At 40.3% G+C, this 17287-nt stretch overlaps 1 protein-coding gene across 1 annotated transcript; it reads right to left on the bottom strand.

Annotated features, from left to right (window-relative positions):
• Window positions 1-243: 243 nt before the first annotated feature.
• Window positions 244-10378, bottom strand: ACRALDRAFT_209036 (uncharacterized protein; the record flags this gene model as incomplete). Its single annotated transcript, XM_071022568.1, has 2 exons — window positions 244-488; window positions 10360-10378. The coding sequence occupies 2 exons, from the start codon at window positions 10376-10378 to the stop codon at window positions 244-246; spliced, it is 264 nt and encodes an 87-aa protein (XP_070876166.1).
• Window positions 10379-17287: the final 6909 nt, after the last annotated feature.

Here is a 17287-nt window from a genome sequence, read left to right as displayed (position 1 = left end):
TTATTATCCTTTTAACCCTAAGTTTTGCCACGTTTATTATATTCACTTTGTTTAAGCTACGTTACCCTAATCAGAGCAGCACGCACCTCTAGGAACCTTTTCTGAAGGTCTCCTTATTATATGTGTTATTTTGGTTATATGCACTTCGTGGTCTTAAGCATTCCTGTTATTGAAGACGTATCCGAGATTATACTGCCTGAGCCGTTCTGCACAGTAACGGATTCGCCTTTCTTCACTAGTACTTTAGCTACTGTTATTATTAGCCGGGCTATAGTTTATATTATTATTATTATTATTATTATTATTATTATTATTATTATTATTATTATTATTATTATTATTATTATTATTATTATTATTATTATTATTATTATTATTATTATTATTATTATTATTATTATTATTATTATTATTATTATTATTATTATTATTATTATTATTATTATTATTATTATTATTATTATTATTATTATTATTAATAGCTGGAACTTTATAGCCCGCTGCCCGTAGACTCTTTCGTCTATTATTATTCTCTTCTTTAGGTTGAATAGACTTAATAGAACGTTTCGAAACACGCGAAGGAATATTTAATGAAAATTAACCGGTATTTTTACTAAAAGTGATTCCATTATTATACTTAACGGGTTAATAAGGCCCGCGGTTAGAGACCTGGTGTGTGTGTCTTTTTAACGCCTTGGCGGCAGCCAGTAAAGACTGGCGCCGCGTCCCGCTATCGGGATATCGGGCGGTAAGATATCTATATATCTATGCCTAGACGGTATAATGCTAATCGCTTAACTCTATGCCTCCTAAACTATAATAACTAATAATATCTATACTATATTATTAAAGAAAGTATATAAGATAAAAGAGAGTTTCTGTGTCTTACCGTATACCCTCGGGGGTCTGCGTGTCTATAGTTATCCTACTATCCACTAGTCTGTCCATCTTCTAGCTAGTGCTCCTTCTATTCGAAGGGATCGGGTAAATCCTATTAAGGAAGCCCGTTATATCCGCTAGCGCGGCGAAGGCCGCGCTGTTTATTAGAATCTCTAAAAGGGTCTCCTAGGGGTTAAAGCGGCGAGTTTTCCTCCTGTCTTCGTGGTGCTAGAGCTTATCTAGCTATTTACAGGAGTTTCTGACTTTATGATAGTAGGCGAAGTGCTCCGGAGTCTTTATATAGCTATAGCCGTAGTAAGCTATATAGCTATTATAACAAAACCTTTAATAGTATTCTTTAAAGTCTCTATACCCTATTCTTACTTAGATTAAGCGTATCAGGGTCTTGTAGGGGAGGGTTAGTTCCTTCGGTCCTCTTTAACCAAATCCTAGCTTCTTTTATATAACCGCTTTATACTAGTATAGCCGGGTCTTAGTATACTATTTCTAAAGCCTAGTGTTATAGCGGGCTATTATAATAGCTTTTACCCCTGCCTAGGTCGGCCTTTTATTCTTTAGTAGGATCCCCTAGGCGTTTTCGTTTAAGCAGAGTTTATCCGCTTATTTATTACCCGGGATCCCTATATATCCCGGTAACCATTATAGGTAAGTCGGGTAAATTATTATTAGGCGTTATTATTATAGGAATTCTTATTACGATAACCTAGGTGCTATACCGGCGAGTCCTTAGATTACCGCTTAGTTATCGATATAGCAGGTAATCTCTTTTATTCCGGAGAGGGGGACCGCCGCGGCTAGTCCTTTAGCTACCCTGGTTACCTCCCCGTCGAAAACCACTATATTACGAATATATCCACGACTAAAAGTAATTTTCTTTCCGCCGCGCTATATCGAAAAGGCCTAGGTTATATTGTAGTCTTTTTATAACCTATCTAAGAATACCAGGGTATACTCCGGGTCTAGCTTATCGACCTATTTATTAAAGGTTTCCGTGGCTTCCTCTTTAATCCTATTATTAAACGGGATTTTATCCTAGTAGCTCCATCCTATAAACCGGTGTCTTATTAGTCGGTGCTATAACGGTCTTATATATACTAGTTCCTTTATCTATAATACTCTTAAGCGCCGTGTTAGGGCCTTAGTTTATCTTACGTCTCCTTAAGTAATTAAGGAGATAGCTTATACTACCGGGTAGTCCTTCTTAAGTCCAGCGATCCGGGTTATATACCTTTACCGTCGGTATTCCGCGTAGTATTTTACTATAGGGATTCCTAATTCTTAGGATAGGGCTAGCACCGGGACCGTCTTTTAGGCTAAGAGTATAGTTCTAATTATAGTTATCTATACTCGGGCTATTACCTTAGTTTTAGGTAGGTATCTAGATAGCGACTGGTATTACTTCCTATAAATAACGTTATAGCGGCCCTAGGCTAAAGCCTAGGGTCCCTCCTACTAGATCTCTGCCGTATAGTGGGTAATAATTAGGATATATACTAATATAGCTTATTATAGTAGAGCTGGGTTCGGGCCCTGGGTGGCTCCGGCGAGGCCCTGTATATAGTTAGCGACCTTAAGTCCTTTCCTCGCCTATATCTCCACGTAGTCTTAGAAATCGAGGCGTTTATTTATATATATACCGAGCTACCTAATCGGGGCTAGTAGCTTCTGTCCTTATAGGTTAACGGTATAAGCGACCGTGACCTTATAGTCGAATAGGGGTAGTTTTATTATAAGGAACTAGGGGATCCTCTAGTAGGAGAAGAGTTAGGCTTTAGCTTTACTATAATCTAGCTTAACTCCGTTATCTTTATACTATTAGAGTTACTATTATAGTATCTCCTTAATTATTGTTACTGCTATCTTAGTGTTAGTATATACTACGATAACGTATATATTATTAGCGTATCCGAATCGGTTCTCTTTATTAAGTAAACGGTGTATTTTTATAATACTAAGTGCGTATCCGATTAGTAAGGCCGGGGAGCCTTATAGGAGGCCTACTAGGTCTAATAGGGTATATTCTTTAGGGTAGGAGACTCCGAAAATCACTCTAGCACTTTATACTAAGGCGAAGCTCTCTTATTATCGCAGAGTCGGTTTATCCTAGCCTTATTTACGTAGCCTATAAATAAACTAACTGTAGAGTATAGTATTAAATACTCCTTTTATATCGTTAGTTACTATAATAACCTGCTTCCCTTATACGAGCTATAACTTAACCTTATATATTAGGATCACTACTAGGTTAATCGTGGACCGCCCTAGTAATGCCCTGATATACTAGGGGTTTAGGATCCTAGCGTCTATCGCTTTATAGGCTATCTTTTTTATTATAATACGTTCTAGGCCTTTACCTAGTACGCTAAGCAGCTAGATCGGTCTATAGCCGGCGATAAAGCTAGTATCCTTCCCTGGTTTATCTATTATTACTATATCTCCTTTTTAGAAGGGTTAGGGGTGATAGCCGGTTAGCCTATACGCTTTAAAGAGTTCCGTGACCTCCTCCTTAATTTCGGGCTAGATTAGTTAGAGTAGGGGGACGCTAGCGTTATTACCACCTAGGGTAATAGGGTTAACCTCCACCGTATATCGTCTTACCTTATCCTTAAGGATACGGTCGTTCTCCGGAATAGCCCTAACCGGCCCCTTTAATAGGCGGTCCTATAGTTCCTTTAGGTCCGGGATATCTAGCCGCCTAGCTAGTTTTGTTTTATAGAGGAGTTCCCCCTTCTTAGCGTCTTCGAAGTAGCCTAGACTATTATAAAAGATTAGGCGGGTGGCTATACCGTCCCTTATTTTATACTAGCTAACGATCTTATATAGTTTATCGGCGTTCTTAACGCCCTTAATCCTTTTATGCTAGTATTCCCTGCTAACCCGTTTTATGGTTTTCCGGAAGGTATCCCGTGTTTCGGTATTATCAGGGTTATAACGTCTACGGTTAATCGCTGCCTTATAGGCTACTCTATATTTATTATTCCACCACGGTTTCCTATTACTAGCTAGTCCGCTGTATTTCTTATTAAGCCGTTAAAGCGGGCTTATAATAACATCGACTTGGTATTTAGCGTACCTATTAATCGATTCTAGGGTCCTTACCTAAGGGCGGTTAATTAGCTATAGGCTATCTATAACCTCCCTCCGGATAGCGGCTCGTTTATCTACTTCTTCGGGTAGTTTATAGCGGTCCGGTCTAGTAGTAGCGTTCTCCGGGGTAATATATACGGTACTGATTTATCTTATTAGTGGGTAGTAGTATACCGGGGGGCCGGCCTTTGCCTTTACTCTAATATCCGTAAGTAGTATCGTCGAAAAGACTAGGTCTATAACGGTATATACGCCCCCCGGCTAGAGGTTACCTCTCCGGGGGTATTATATAGGCTTAGCCTATACTATTCTATCACGGGTATAATTCGTCGAAGACAAGGACAGCCTAAACAAGAGGGAATAATATATCTTAGCGGTCACGAAGGGGATTAGATAAGGTATGGTGTCCGGAGATAGGTGGTCGAGTCGGTTCCGGGACTAGTACTATCCGGACCGGTCTGGTATAGTATAATAGGGAGGACCACCGGCGGATAGATCGTGGTCCTAGGAATGCTTTCGGGGGGATTCTATAAGGTTCTCGGGGAAGAGGCTCTGGTTATTTATAAAAGGGATAGGTAAAGCTAAACTCCTAACTTAGAGGTTTAGCGAATAATTTAACTCTTAATTCGACCTATTAGTTTATATTATCTTTTTAATTATCTTATAACGTCTCTTTACTCTTTATATAAAAGACCCTGATATATTATTCGCTAAACTATTTTAATAGGTATAACGACCGTTAAGAGTTATAAGTATAATTTACCTCTACTAGTTAGCTAATAAATAACTATACCTCCTTATACGCGTTTTAGTACTACTCCTCCCGAGGACGGAGATCACGAATCGGTTCGTAAGTATACGCTATCTCCTGGTCCTAGAAGCGATACCACCGCGCCTCTGCTTAGCGAATAGGAGACTATTATCCCGTAGGGCCCTTTAGAGCTATAGCCAGAACCGTCTCTAGCACCTCAGCGTAAGCCTCCTATAGTCCCTTAGCGCGAGATACCCGTGGTTTAATCGTCTAACACTATAAAGCCACTATCTTACCCTTAATCGGATATACGTTTTAATATCAAGGAACTAAAAAACCATCCTCCGGACTAACTACTTCCCGAGGAACTAGACTTCCTCCTAAACCACTATAAAGAACGTAAGCAGTAAAAGCGTAAGTTAGAGCGTCTAGAAGCTATTCCTCGTAGCGAGGACCTAGATACTACCCTACCCCCTTACTTATTAAACTATTACTATCCTTAAGGTAGTCGCGGCGATCTATTTAAGGTAAACCTTCCTACCCCGAAATAGGATAGTAAGTCGTATAATCAGTTTAGAACCTTTATAAAGGAGATTAAGGAACGTTTTTACCTTAATTTAGCTAGTTTTACGATAAAGGCGAAGAAGGTCTACTTTACCGCTAGTTATCTTAAGAGGAATATAAAGTCCTATTAGCGAGCCTACTAAAGGAGGACCTATAGTTCTTCGATAAAGGCGACGTGGGCCGAGCTAAAGACCTTCTTAACCGAGTAATTAGTCGATAGTAAGACCTATAAGTTATTAGTTATAGAATAGATCTTTTCGGAACGGACCTCTTAGTAACCCGGTTAAACCTATAATTAATTTCTCGATAAGTTAGATTCCTTATTTAATAAGGTATTTATCCCCCTTCCCGATAAATAGCGTATATAGTTTATTATATCTAAACTAAATAGACCTTTACGCGATTAAATTATTACTAGGATTTTGCCTAAGACCTTCTAGGAGTTAAATATCACGGCTTATTAAGCTAAGGTCACGTTATCTTATAAGGGTAAACCGTCCGATTAGGATCGCGGCTATTATATACCCCGTGATTAGGGCTATAAGAGGAAGCGCGGAACTAGTAGTAAATCCTTATTATCCTAAGCTAGCGGTTCTTATAAAAGCTCGCCTATACCCCCTACCACTATAGCCACGGCTATTACTACTACTCCTACCTAACCGCGGGATAACCCTAGCGGAACCTCGGAACTCTTAGGCCCTTAGAAATATTACGAATATAAAGATAAGGGCTATATTCGACCTTTTTACCCTCGCCTACGGAATAGGCGGGCCAGCTAAAGTTCTACCTCGGCTACTAACCCTAATCAGGAGGCTATAGCCTCTAGTCGACCCACTTTAGGTTAGGTGTAAGCCCTACCCTAAGCCTTATAGGGTTAGGCCTAGGATAACACGCTATTAGAGTCGGACCCTCCCCTTAGTCTAGTAAGGGTAAAGCTTAATATATAACTAAATAGTAGATAGGACCGTCGAGTTACGATTCTGGATAGCGCTGCCGATTTCGATATTATTAATAAACGCATAATGCCCCCTAGTAAAATAATTACCGGACCTCCTAAGGAAGTTAGGTGGTTAAATAAGGAATATATAACCTAGATACTTAGATCGATTTTATTTATAGTTCGAATTATAGATAGTTAGAATCGTATACGGATATAGTATATAGAGTTATATATTATAGATTTAGGTAAAGATAGGTTAAAGGTTATCCTCGGGATCCCCTGGTTAACTAAGTATAATCTAATAGTTAATTAGGCAGAGAAGAGTTAGACTTTTTGGATTTAGAAGGAGGAGTTAAAGTTTATAGGTTTACGGAAGGCGTTAAAGAGGGCTACGAATAGGGCGAAGGTAACCATTAAACTCGTTAGGTCTTAGGTAGCGCGGGTTAGCCGTATTTAAGCTTATATCTTAGAGAACACGACTACGCCTACTCCCCTACCTAAACCACTACCCGAACCCCCGGAGGACCCCTTACCCGCGGGTTAAGGAGAGTTATTAGTAGCCGTGCCGGAATAGTATTACGAGTTCTTAGATATATTTAATATAGAGGAGGCCAGTAAGCTACCTAGTTATTATTAGTAGGACCACGGGATCGAGTTAAAAGAAGGGAAGACGCCCCTGTTTAGGCCGATTTATCCGTTAGCGGAGGAGGAGTTAGTGGCGTTACGGGAGTACCTTTAGGGCGCCCTCGCTAAAGGTTAGATCCGTTACTCTACTAGCCCTACGGGTGCTCTTATTCTTTTTATACCGAAAAAGGGTAGGAAGTTAAGACTATATATAGATTACCGGGGGTTAAATAAGGTTACTCGTAAAGACCGCACGCCGCTCCCGTTAATATATAAGATTATAGACCGGCTTTCCTTATCTAAGGTCTTTATTAAGCTAGACCTTAAGGACGCCTATTATTAACTTTATATAAGACCCGGCGATAAGTAGAAGATAGTTTTTAGGACTCGTTATAGTTATTTCGAGTACTTAGTTATACCTTTTAGGCTTACTAATACCCTAGCTAGCTTTTAACGGTATATTAACTAGGTATTAAGTAGGCTAGTCGATACGATTTATATAGTTTACCTAGACGATATCTTAATTTATAGTAAGGACCTTAAGGTCCACCGAGTATACGTTAAGGAGGTTTTAGGAAGGTTAAGGGAGTGGTCGTTATACGCGAATCTAGAGAAGTATATATTTAAGACTTAAAAGGTGGAGTTCCTAGGGTTTATTATTAGAGTAGATAGGGTGCGTATAAATCAGTCTAGGGTTAAGGCTATCCGCGATTAGTAAAAGCCAAACTTAGTAAAAACTATCTAAATCTTCCTGGGTTTTATTAGGTTCTACCGGCGTTTTTTAAGAACTACTTAAAGATTATAGCGCCACTCTCGGACTTAATAAAAAAGAGTAGAGTAAAGGGGGTATTTATATTATCTATAAAGGAGAAGGAGGCTTTCTACGAGTTATGCTAGAGGTTTTAGGAGGCTCCGGTTCTACGGTATTTCGATCCTAAGTTACTTATTCGACTAAAGCCGGACGTATCGGGGGTTACTTTAGGGGCGGTGATTAGTTAGTATATAGATCGGGTATAGTATCCTATCGCGTTCTTTTTAAGGAAACTTAAGGGTATAGAGTTAAACTATTTAACTCCGGACACGGAGTTAATAGCTATCGTTAAGGTATTCCGGTATTAAAGGCACTACCTAGCCTATAGCCAGACCCTAGTAGAAGTTCTAACGGACTACCTTAATTATCGGTACCTAATAGATAAGCTAAAGATTAAGCTATAGTATACGCGATAGCTAAAGGAGCTATCGGTATTCGACTTTAAGATTAAGCATCGACTAGGAGCTTAGAACCCGGCTAATAGTCTATCGCGGAAGCCATAGTATATTTCCGATTAGGCGGACCTAGACGCGGAGCGTTAGAAGCCTATTAAGAGGTTTACCCGTAAATTTATATTAAGAGTAGTAGAGAAGGCGGGCAAAGCACCTAGTATCTCTAAGGACTTATTACTAAGTTTAAAGGAAGAGGTGGCCGATACCTAGAGGGATAATCCCTTTTATATCTCTTTATCTAGGAAGGACCGGTTATCCGACCCGTGGTTAATAGATAAAGAGGGCCTAATCCTTTTTAAAGGTCGCCTTTTTATCCTAGATATATAGGGGTTAAGGAAGAAGATCCTATAGGCCTTCTATAATAAACCCACCGTTAGATATTATAGTTCCGGTAGAACGATTAAGAGGATTTCGGACTTATTCTATTAGGAGTATATATCCTGGGACGTAAAGAAGTTCGTGCCTATATATAGGGTTTATTAGAGGACTAAGGGGAGATAGTATAAGCCTTATAGCCTATTAGCTAGTCTTCCGGTTCCGTCTTATTTATTCTAGGAGATCTTAATTAATTTTATTACGGGTCTCCCCCCTATTAATTAGGGCGGAAAGAAGAAGGATACGATTCTTATAGTGGTTTACCGTTATATAAAGTATTCTCTTTATATCCCTTATAGTAATACACTAACCGCTAAAGGTTTAGCCGATATCCTATAGTTAAGAGTTTTTAGTGTTTATAGGTTACCGGATAGTATTATTTCGGATCGGGGTTCTTTATTCACGAGTAAGTTTTAGAGGACCCTATATAGTCTCTTAGGCGTCTACCGCCGGATATCTACTATATTCTATCCTTAAACCGACGGCTAGACGGAATATTAGAATTAGAGTATCGAGTATTACCTTCGTAGCTATTACTCGTGGGAGCAGACCGATTAGGTGGATAAGCTATCCCTTACGTAGTTTACCTATAACACCGTATAGTACTCGGTAATTAAGTAGACGCCCTCCGTGGCGTTAATAGGCTATAACCCTCGTAGCCTTAATAACGTCCGGTTACCTAAGTTATTAGATATTAGGGCGGTATCCGCTAAATAGCGGGTAAAGCACCTAATCGCTAATCGTTAAGTAATAGAAACTTTTATTCGGAAGGCTTAAGAGTCTTATAAGAGGTTCTATAATACCGGGCGGACTTAATAGCGGTTTAAGGTAGGGGACTACGTCTTAGTCTCCTCGAAAAACATTAAGCAGAAGCGGCCTAGTAAGAAACTCTTAGATAAGTACCTCGGACCGTACCGTATCACCTTAGTTATTAGTTATTATAGTCTCGCCTATAAGCTAGATCTTCCGTAGTTAATAAAGATTTATAATATTTTCCCGATCTCTTTATTAGAGCCCTGGCGGTCTCGCGACGGTCAGGCTCCCGAGCCTATAAAGGTGGATATAGAGCTATAGGACTTAGAGGAGTATAAAGTGGAGGAGATTTTAGCTTATCGGTTTAATAGGAAGAGGAGGCAGTATTAGTTAAGTAGGCGGATTATAGGCAGAAGGATAACACCTAGGAGCCGAGGTATTATATCCTAGAGGGACTTTTTTTAGGAATATTATAATCGGTAAAAGGAGAGGGCTCGGAAAGTGCAGAAACTATTATAACCCTATAAGGGCCGTTGTTAGTATTATTAATTTATCTTAGTACGACCCTGGAGGGTCTCGTTGTTCCCTTTATTAATTTATTGTGTTATACCCTAAACGCTAAATAAAAAAGAAAACAGGAGGTGGTCGTATTATATATACACGGTGCCCTTCTAAATTAGATTATCAGATCCGCTTACGTCTATAAGCCTATAAACCAGTAAAATATTCCTTATTATCACTATCACCGCTAACTTCGATACCGCTAGTAACCCGTAGCAGATCGCGAATCTAATAGAGAGCCTTCGTCTATTTCTAGGCCTCCCCGGCCCGAACCTTATATAAGGCTATCTAAGCCTCTATAATTATATCATCGCGATAACGGCTATATCGAGTATTATTAAAATCGCGGGAATTATAATACTAGTTATTAGTATATACGCGGCGCAGCTCCCCCTAAAGCTTATAGGCGGCACGCTAGCAGGAAGGAATCAGTATAAGTATATAAATAAAGGAGGGGAGAGATAACTTATAAGTTTTTTATCGGTAAATCCACCGTATCTTATAGTATAAATAAGTGCCTCCTATATAGCGACGGCGGCACGGGTAGCACGGAGGTTCATCTACGAATAAGTTAGTGTACCGGGGCGGTCCACGGCGGGCGGGGAGTATAACTATACCTCCTTATATCTCTTACTATTCTGGTCTTCTTAATAGTAATAGCATTTAAACGATTATCGACTAAAGTTACGGTATAAATAAAAGATAATAGGGCCTTAACTATCTAAGATAATATTAAGGAAACCCGAGTAGCACCGCTAACAGGGAGGGTCACGGAGGTCGCCCCCTATAACCACTTCCTAAACCGGGTAAAGGCCCGAGGGATCGCCGTTATTAGAAGGCGTAGCGTCGCTATCGCCCCCGTTAGCCCCTGGACCTTTATCGGTAACGTTATTATCACCGAAGATATTATTACCTAGGAAGCTCTTACCTCTACTAAGGATAAAGTTATTATCTTCGCTTTTATCGCTACTAATATAAAGGATACCGTCGGCGCTACCTAATATAGTTATATCCCCTTTATAGTTAACGATACTATTATCGATATCGTTATTATCGTCCTTATAGTCCACTAGCGTAGGAGACAGAGTCCTCTAGTCGCCGGTAGACTAGCCACCGGTCGAACTATCGTCCGACCTAACCACTAGGAAAAACCGAGTAAGAACCCGGCTAACCTGGTAGTCGGGGACCTTAAAGGTCTTCTTATTAGGGAGGGCTAGGCCCCTTGCTTTAATAGGAGCCGTAAGCGACTCCGTACTAGGTACGGCTAACCCCTTTATTTTAACGGGTGTCTTAGACACTATGCCGGGCATAGCGGACCCCTTATTATTTAGGCGCGGTTTAGCGGCCGGCCCCTTTATTTTAGTGGGCGTTTTAACGACTATACCGGGTATAGTTAACCTATTATTATTATAGCGCGCTTTAGTAGGAGTCGTAAGCGACTCCGTACTAGGCGCGGCCGGCCCCTTCACTTTAGTGGGCGTCTTAGACGCCGTACTAAGTATAGTTAACCCGTTATAAATACCACCTTTCTTAGTGGTCTTCTTAACGGCGCTATCCTTAATAACGGAGGTCTTATTAGTAGCGGTGTTAAGGCCACCGCCGGCCTTCTTACCGTTCTTTATAGGAGTAACGGGCTTTTTAACGGGAGCGGGCTTCTAGGCGGGGGAGTTACTAGCGGACTTAAGTTAGCGAGCTAACTTATTAGCCGCACGCAGTTAACGCTTTTAAGGAGCTATACTAGAAGACGGGGGATAGCTAAGCTTAGGGAGCTATATATAATAATCACTTATATTATTATTCCGTAAGGGATTAAGGTATATTATTATCGAGAATTATTATTAGTTAAGTAATAGACGATTATAATAAGCTACTTTAGATATCAGAACTACCAGAACCAGGGAACCGCCGGGGACCTCGCGTAACACGATAAAAAGACTCTTAGAGGACTTAAGATAAACCACCTAGACGATACCTCTAAAATGGCCGAGGTGCGATAATAAGGATTAACTTATAGATAGAGGCTTTAGATAAGGCTATTATAATAGTTACTCGAATAGGTGAGGAGAAGAAAAGGAAAATAATAATAAGCTAGGAGGACTAGCTAGGATATATTCTATGATAATCACCGGACCTCGAGTAGAGCCTATATGGTTACTCCTACCTACTCTACGATCTAGGTGTGCCTACTATATTAGGAGCGCACCTATAGTTTATTATTTAGATAATAATAAAGCGTCGCGTACACTCCTTTAAGTCTATAGGCTTTATATTTAGCTAGGCGATCCGACTATTTATAAATTACTTATAAGGCCTTTGACGATGGTTTAAAGGCGGAGCGTTAAAGGATCTATAAAGCTTTATTTAGGCTTTATCACGATAGTTTAGAGGTTTAGGGGAATTAACCTTTATATTTATACTTAGCTCTGGCTTTAATAAGTTATTATAAAAGGCCCTATAGTGGGATAGCTATAACCTAGATACGAATAGTGGCTTACGAGCCAAAAGCCTATATAGGCTAACTTAAGCTATTCGTAGTCGGGTACCGTCCCGGGCCGAGTCGTCTCTTTCGGAGCTATATCCGGGGAATATAGGTTAGACGGGAGAGGGTCCTTATAAGGGCACCCGGTTAACTACGTTACTCCTAGGGATATAAGCACTAAAGGAGGGGGCGTGATATCACGGGTATAATTCGTCGAAGATAAGGATAGCCTAAATAAGAGGGAATAATACGTCTTAGCGGTTATAAAGGGGATTAGATAAGGTATGGTGTCCGGAGATAGGTGGTCGAGTCGGTTCCGGGACTAATACTATCCGGACCGGTCTAGTATAGTATAATAGGGAGGACCACCGGCGGATAGATCATAGTCCTAGGAATGCTTTCGGGGGGATTCTATAAGGTTCTCGGGGAAGAGGCTCTGGTTATCTATAAAAGGGATAGGTGAAGCTAAACTCCTGACTTAGAGGTTCAGCAAATAATTTAACTCTTAATTCGACCTATTGGTTTATATTGTCTTTTCAATTGTCTTACAACGTCTCTTCACTCTTTACACGAAAGACCCTAATATATTCTATCCACTTAGCGATCTTATTACCTTTACCGGTAACCTAGGAGATTCCCGGTTCCTAGTTATAGTGTCTTTTATTAAAGTCCCCCCTAATCGTTATATTAGTAGGGGGCGTTTATCCGGAGGCTTTAAAGTCTTCCTATATATCGGCACTACCTAATATGCCTTAGTAGATATTTAAGAAGCTTATACTATTTACCTTAACCAGGAGTAGGTCCCTAGATCCGGGTAGGGGCGACTCTAGTTACTATAAGTATAGGCTCGCCTTTATATACGTAATAACACTAGGTTCCTCCCCGAGGTCAGGCTATATACGTATTAGTAAGTATTTATTATAGCTAGGAAGGTTAGGTAGCGTCCTATTCCTGGTATCTTCTTTTAGGGGTTCCTAGTATATTAGTATATTAAGGCGGGCCTTTTACGCTATTACTAGTGCTACCCTAAGTAGCGCTTAGTTCTTATCTACGTTCTATTAAACGTATATTAGAGCTAACCGGGTTATTCCGGCCTCTTAATGGCTATGCTAGCGTTTAGGCTAACGATTTATCCTCTAGGGCTTCGGTTATTATAGCTCCGGTAGTAGGGTCTCCGGCCTTTTTAGCCAGGGCCTTTTATAGCCACGCCTATATTAGCGTTAGTTTCTTATTCTATACTAGAGTCGGGGTCTTATCGTCCCTCTTTACGGACTTCCTTTTAGAAGTCTATAGGGGGTAGTAGACCGGGTCCCTTTTAGGGGTCTTAGGGTCGTTAACGTCTATCTCGATACCTTTCTAGGTCTCCCCGCTATCGCTAGCGTTAATATCGTTATCCCCTTCGCTATTACTAATATTAGCTTTGCTAGCGTTAGAGACGGTTTCGCCCTAGGTAGTATCGCTATCTTTAGGGGTATCGGCCTTATCTATAAAGGTCTAGGGCGGTACGCTAAGCTTTACTCGGAGGGCGTTGCCCTTCGCGCGAATCTTACTAAGCTCCGCCTTAAAGGGAGAGGTAACTTCCTTATTTACTCTCCTTAGCCGGGCCCGGTAATTTAAAGTATTTACTAGGTAGGGTCTAAAGCAGTTAATATATCGGATCCTATAGGTATAGTCTTTAGTAGTAAAGCTATACCCCCTATATCGGGCCTTCGCGTTATAGGCGTGCCGGGGGTAAAAACCCTAGCATTTATTATATTATACGATAAGGCGCTTATTTTCCCGGGGCTTCGCGGTTATAGATATCTTAAATAGGCAGAACCGATACTTCGGTTACGTCTAGAATAAGATTAACTAGCTTATAAGTCCGCTATAGTTTAGTCGGTTTCGTCTCTAGACCCGTACCGGTTTAAGCCCGGTCCTTTATAGGGCTTATTTTTTATTATATCCTTTATAACCTTAAGGTTACCGATCTAGTCGACTACCTTATAGACTATATAGGTATACTAGACTTCCGCCCCTTATATGCCTAGGCCGTTAGTTATAGTAATAATATCGTCTCCTGCCATTAGAATCTGCTATTTGGCTTAGGAGTTCCTTAGGTATAGGGCGACTCCGGTACGGGTATAGTCGATCCGGATAATATCCTGGTCGTTTACTTTCTAGGTCTCTATAATAGTCCGCCTAATAATTATAAGTGCTTTATAGTGTTTTAGTTCCGGGATAATCTAGGATAGAAATCGGAGGAAGACCCTAAGGTCTGCCTTCGGCTTTCCCCCCTATAGCTGCTTCTCCGGGGGCTTTATAGTGCCTTTCGGGGTTATATTCTTTTTACCTTTCTTAGCGACTATAGTCTATATCTAGGGGTTATCTTACTGGCTTAGTTCCGTTAGGGTACTAGGGAGTGTATTCATAGACGTTAAGCTAGGGTTTATTTAGCTAGCCGGCCTTATGCTAGTCGGTGGTTTAGTAGGGGGGGCCGGGGCACCCTCCTTTTCCTTATATCGGCTAGGGTTCTTATAAACAGGGTCGGGCCTCTAGTTCTAATTAGATCGATAAATTCGTTATTAAGTCGGGCTATTAGTATTACGTCGGCTTCCTTAGATACCTTCGCTTTTTCGATTCTTCCTTTAACTGCCTAGATAAGGATATCGATTATATATCCTCGACGCTATACTATCTTTAGGGATTCGTTTATAGTCTATTAGTATTATTTTCGGGCTTTATTCGGGAAAGTCGTATTTTATACCGTTATACCCTATAAGGGGGTCCGATAGTTATAATAGTTAGTTACGTCCCGCTATTAGCTAGCGGCTTAGGCGCTTAGGCTTTCTTTAATCTAGCTATTATAGGTCCGTGGGAAGATTTTTCGGTCTTTTCTTAGGGGAGGTAGCACCGTAGCGTCCTTCTAAGGCGTTTATAGTGCGGCGTAGGTGCCGTAGAGTAGTGCGCGTGGTACTACTAAGAAGCGTGAATTAAGGGCTTTTAGTAGATACCCTTTTTCCCCTGTCTTTAGCGACTTCTCTAAACCTAAAGTCTAGGGTGGTGCCTAGGAGTAGGGTGGCTATTAAGGATTTAGCTACAGAATCACCTCCCGCACTAATAAAAGTAGGGGTGGTGGGTGATAGATATAGGAAGGATATTAGAAACCTGGTTATATACCTAAGTATTAATACAAGGAGGGAGGTTATTATTAGATTCGTTTTTAGGCGTATAGTTATTATTATAATTATCTAAAGAAGAGTAAAGAAATTGATTTTCTAAGATATAAATATCTCGAAACTAACTAGTCTTTTTAGTTACTGGGTTATAAACCTTATAGTTATAGTTATTAAAACCTATTAAAGTGTGACGGGTATAATTCATCGAAGCCAGGGATAGCTTAAATAGGAGGGAATAATATGTTTTCTAGGATATATATTCCGATCTGCCTAGTTAAAGCGAGCTGCGATCTTTTTGATATAGGACTTATACGATAAGAAGATCTTTTAGTTAGGTCGGTCTTGTATAATACCCATACCCAGAAACCCCTCTACGTCCCCCTTCTTAAAGAGCTTATATTTCTTTTTTAATCCCTTAATAGCTTTAAGAGCTGCGTATAGGCGGGTCCCGATAATAAAGGAATAGAATATCGTCTATAAAGAACACCACGAAGATATCGCGAGCTTTTAAAAAGAATAGGCACGGTTCCTTCTTACTATAAACTAAGCTAATAGATCCGAGTATAGCCCTAAGGTTATTATACTATAGAAAAGGGGAATCGCGTAGGCCGTATAAGGCCTTATCGAGCTCTAAGCTAGTCTCTGGCTTTTTAAAGCTATCTAGTAACTAATCGATAACAGGCTTACCGTTTTTATTTCTTTCGGCGTTAATAAAAGCGTTAACAATATCAAACTACTTAATTTCTAGATTAAATTATGCTATAAGGGCTATTACTACGCGGAAAGAATAATAGGCGAGCGTGGTAATATAGGTGCCCTTAATTATAAAGCTTACTTATAGGTCTCCTTAAATAATAAGGCGCAATTTATATCGCTTTAAAATACCCTCCTTATTAAAAACGTATATAAAAACCTATATTAGGGGAATCGGCCTCGTATTAGCCTTATTCTATAGGATCTCGCGCCACGTCTTCTTTTCGAGCAGATTATTCACCTCCTAATAAGCTACTTTCTTAAATTATAAGCCTATAGGATATAAGTAAAGGTCTCTTTAGTGCCTTCGCGGAGGCTTAAGGTTATCGCGATATATAGGGTTATCGCTCTTAGGCTCTAATAAAGATAAAGAAGTCTCTGCTTATTTACCCTTAGTAGCCGCTAAAAACACTAAATAAAACGTTAGAACGCTGACGGGATTAGCTATAATTTCCTCTCCGAGCTAATTAGGTATAGGAAAAGTAAAAAGGTGCAGGACTAGATCCTTATCTGGTTTTACCGTGTAAGTCCGTGGATCTATCCTCTTAGCTTTACCCTTAGCCCTTATCTACGCGATTCTGGAACTTCTACGCGGGGGACCAGTTAGCGGTAGCCGAGATACCGCCCGCTGTTTCGCGGTTAAGGACGTCGGAGCCGTAAAGGCAGTTAACTTAGTTAAAGGGGTCGGGCGCTCCTCCTATTCCTAACTCGGCTTAGATACTGTCTTATTAGGAAAATAAGGCCTATAAACCTATAAGTCTAGCTCTAAAATCGGTTCGGGAGCTAGTTCCGGGTCGTAATAGTCCGGATAAGGTTTAGGAGAAAGGCTTAGGTCTAATATATATAGCATCGGGACTATAGGAGCCTATAGGATCGGGACCTCGGAAGGGTTAGAACCGATCGCCGTAGCTATAGATAAGCTGCTTTCGACTTCCTAGAATTATATTAGTTCCGGGGAAAGTGGAGAGGGCTAAAGACTAAACTAGGTTAGTGTATACTAGGCGATAGATATACTACTCTTTATAGTAGCTAAGTCGCTCTGTTTTCCGGATAAAGCTGCCTATATATATATATATCTG

Source organism: Sodiomyces alcalophilus, assembly GCF_042370955.1.
Source record: "Sodiomyces alcalophilus JCM 7366 unplaced genomic scaffold ACRALscaffold_3, whole genome shotgun sequence".
In the NCBI taxonomy this organism is placed as follows: domain Eukaryota; kingdom Fungi; phylum Ascomycota; class Sordariomycetes; order Glomerellales; family Plectosphaerellaceae; genus Sodiomyces; species Sodiomyces alcalophilus.
Note: the sequence above shows the minus strand (reverse complement) of the source record. Positions and strands in the feature narration are given on the sequence as shown.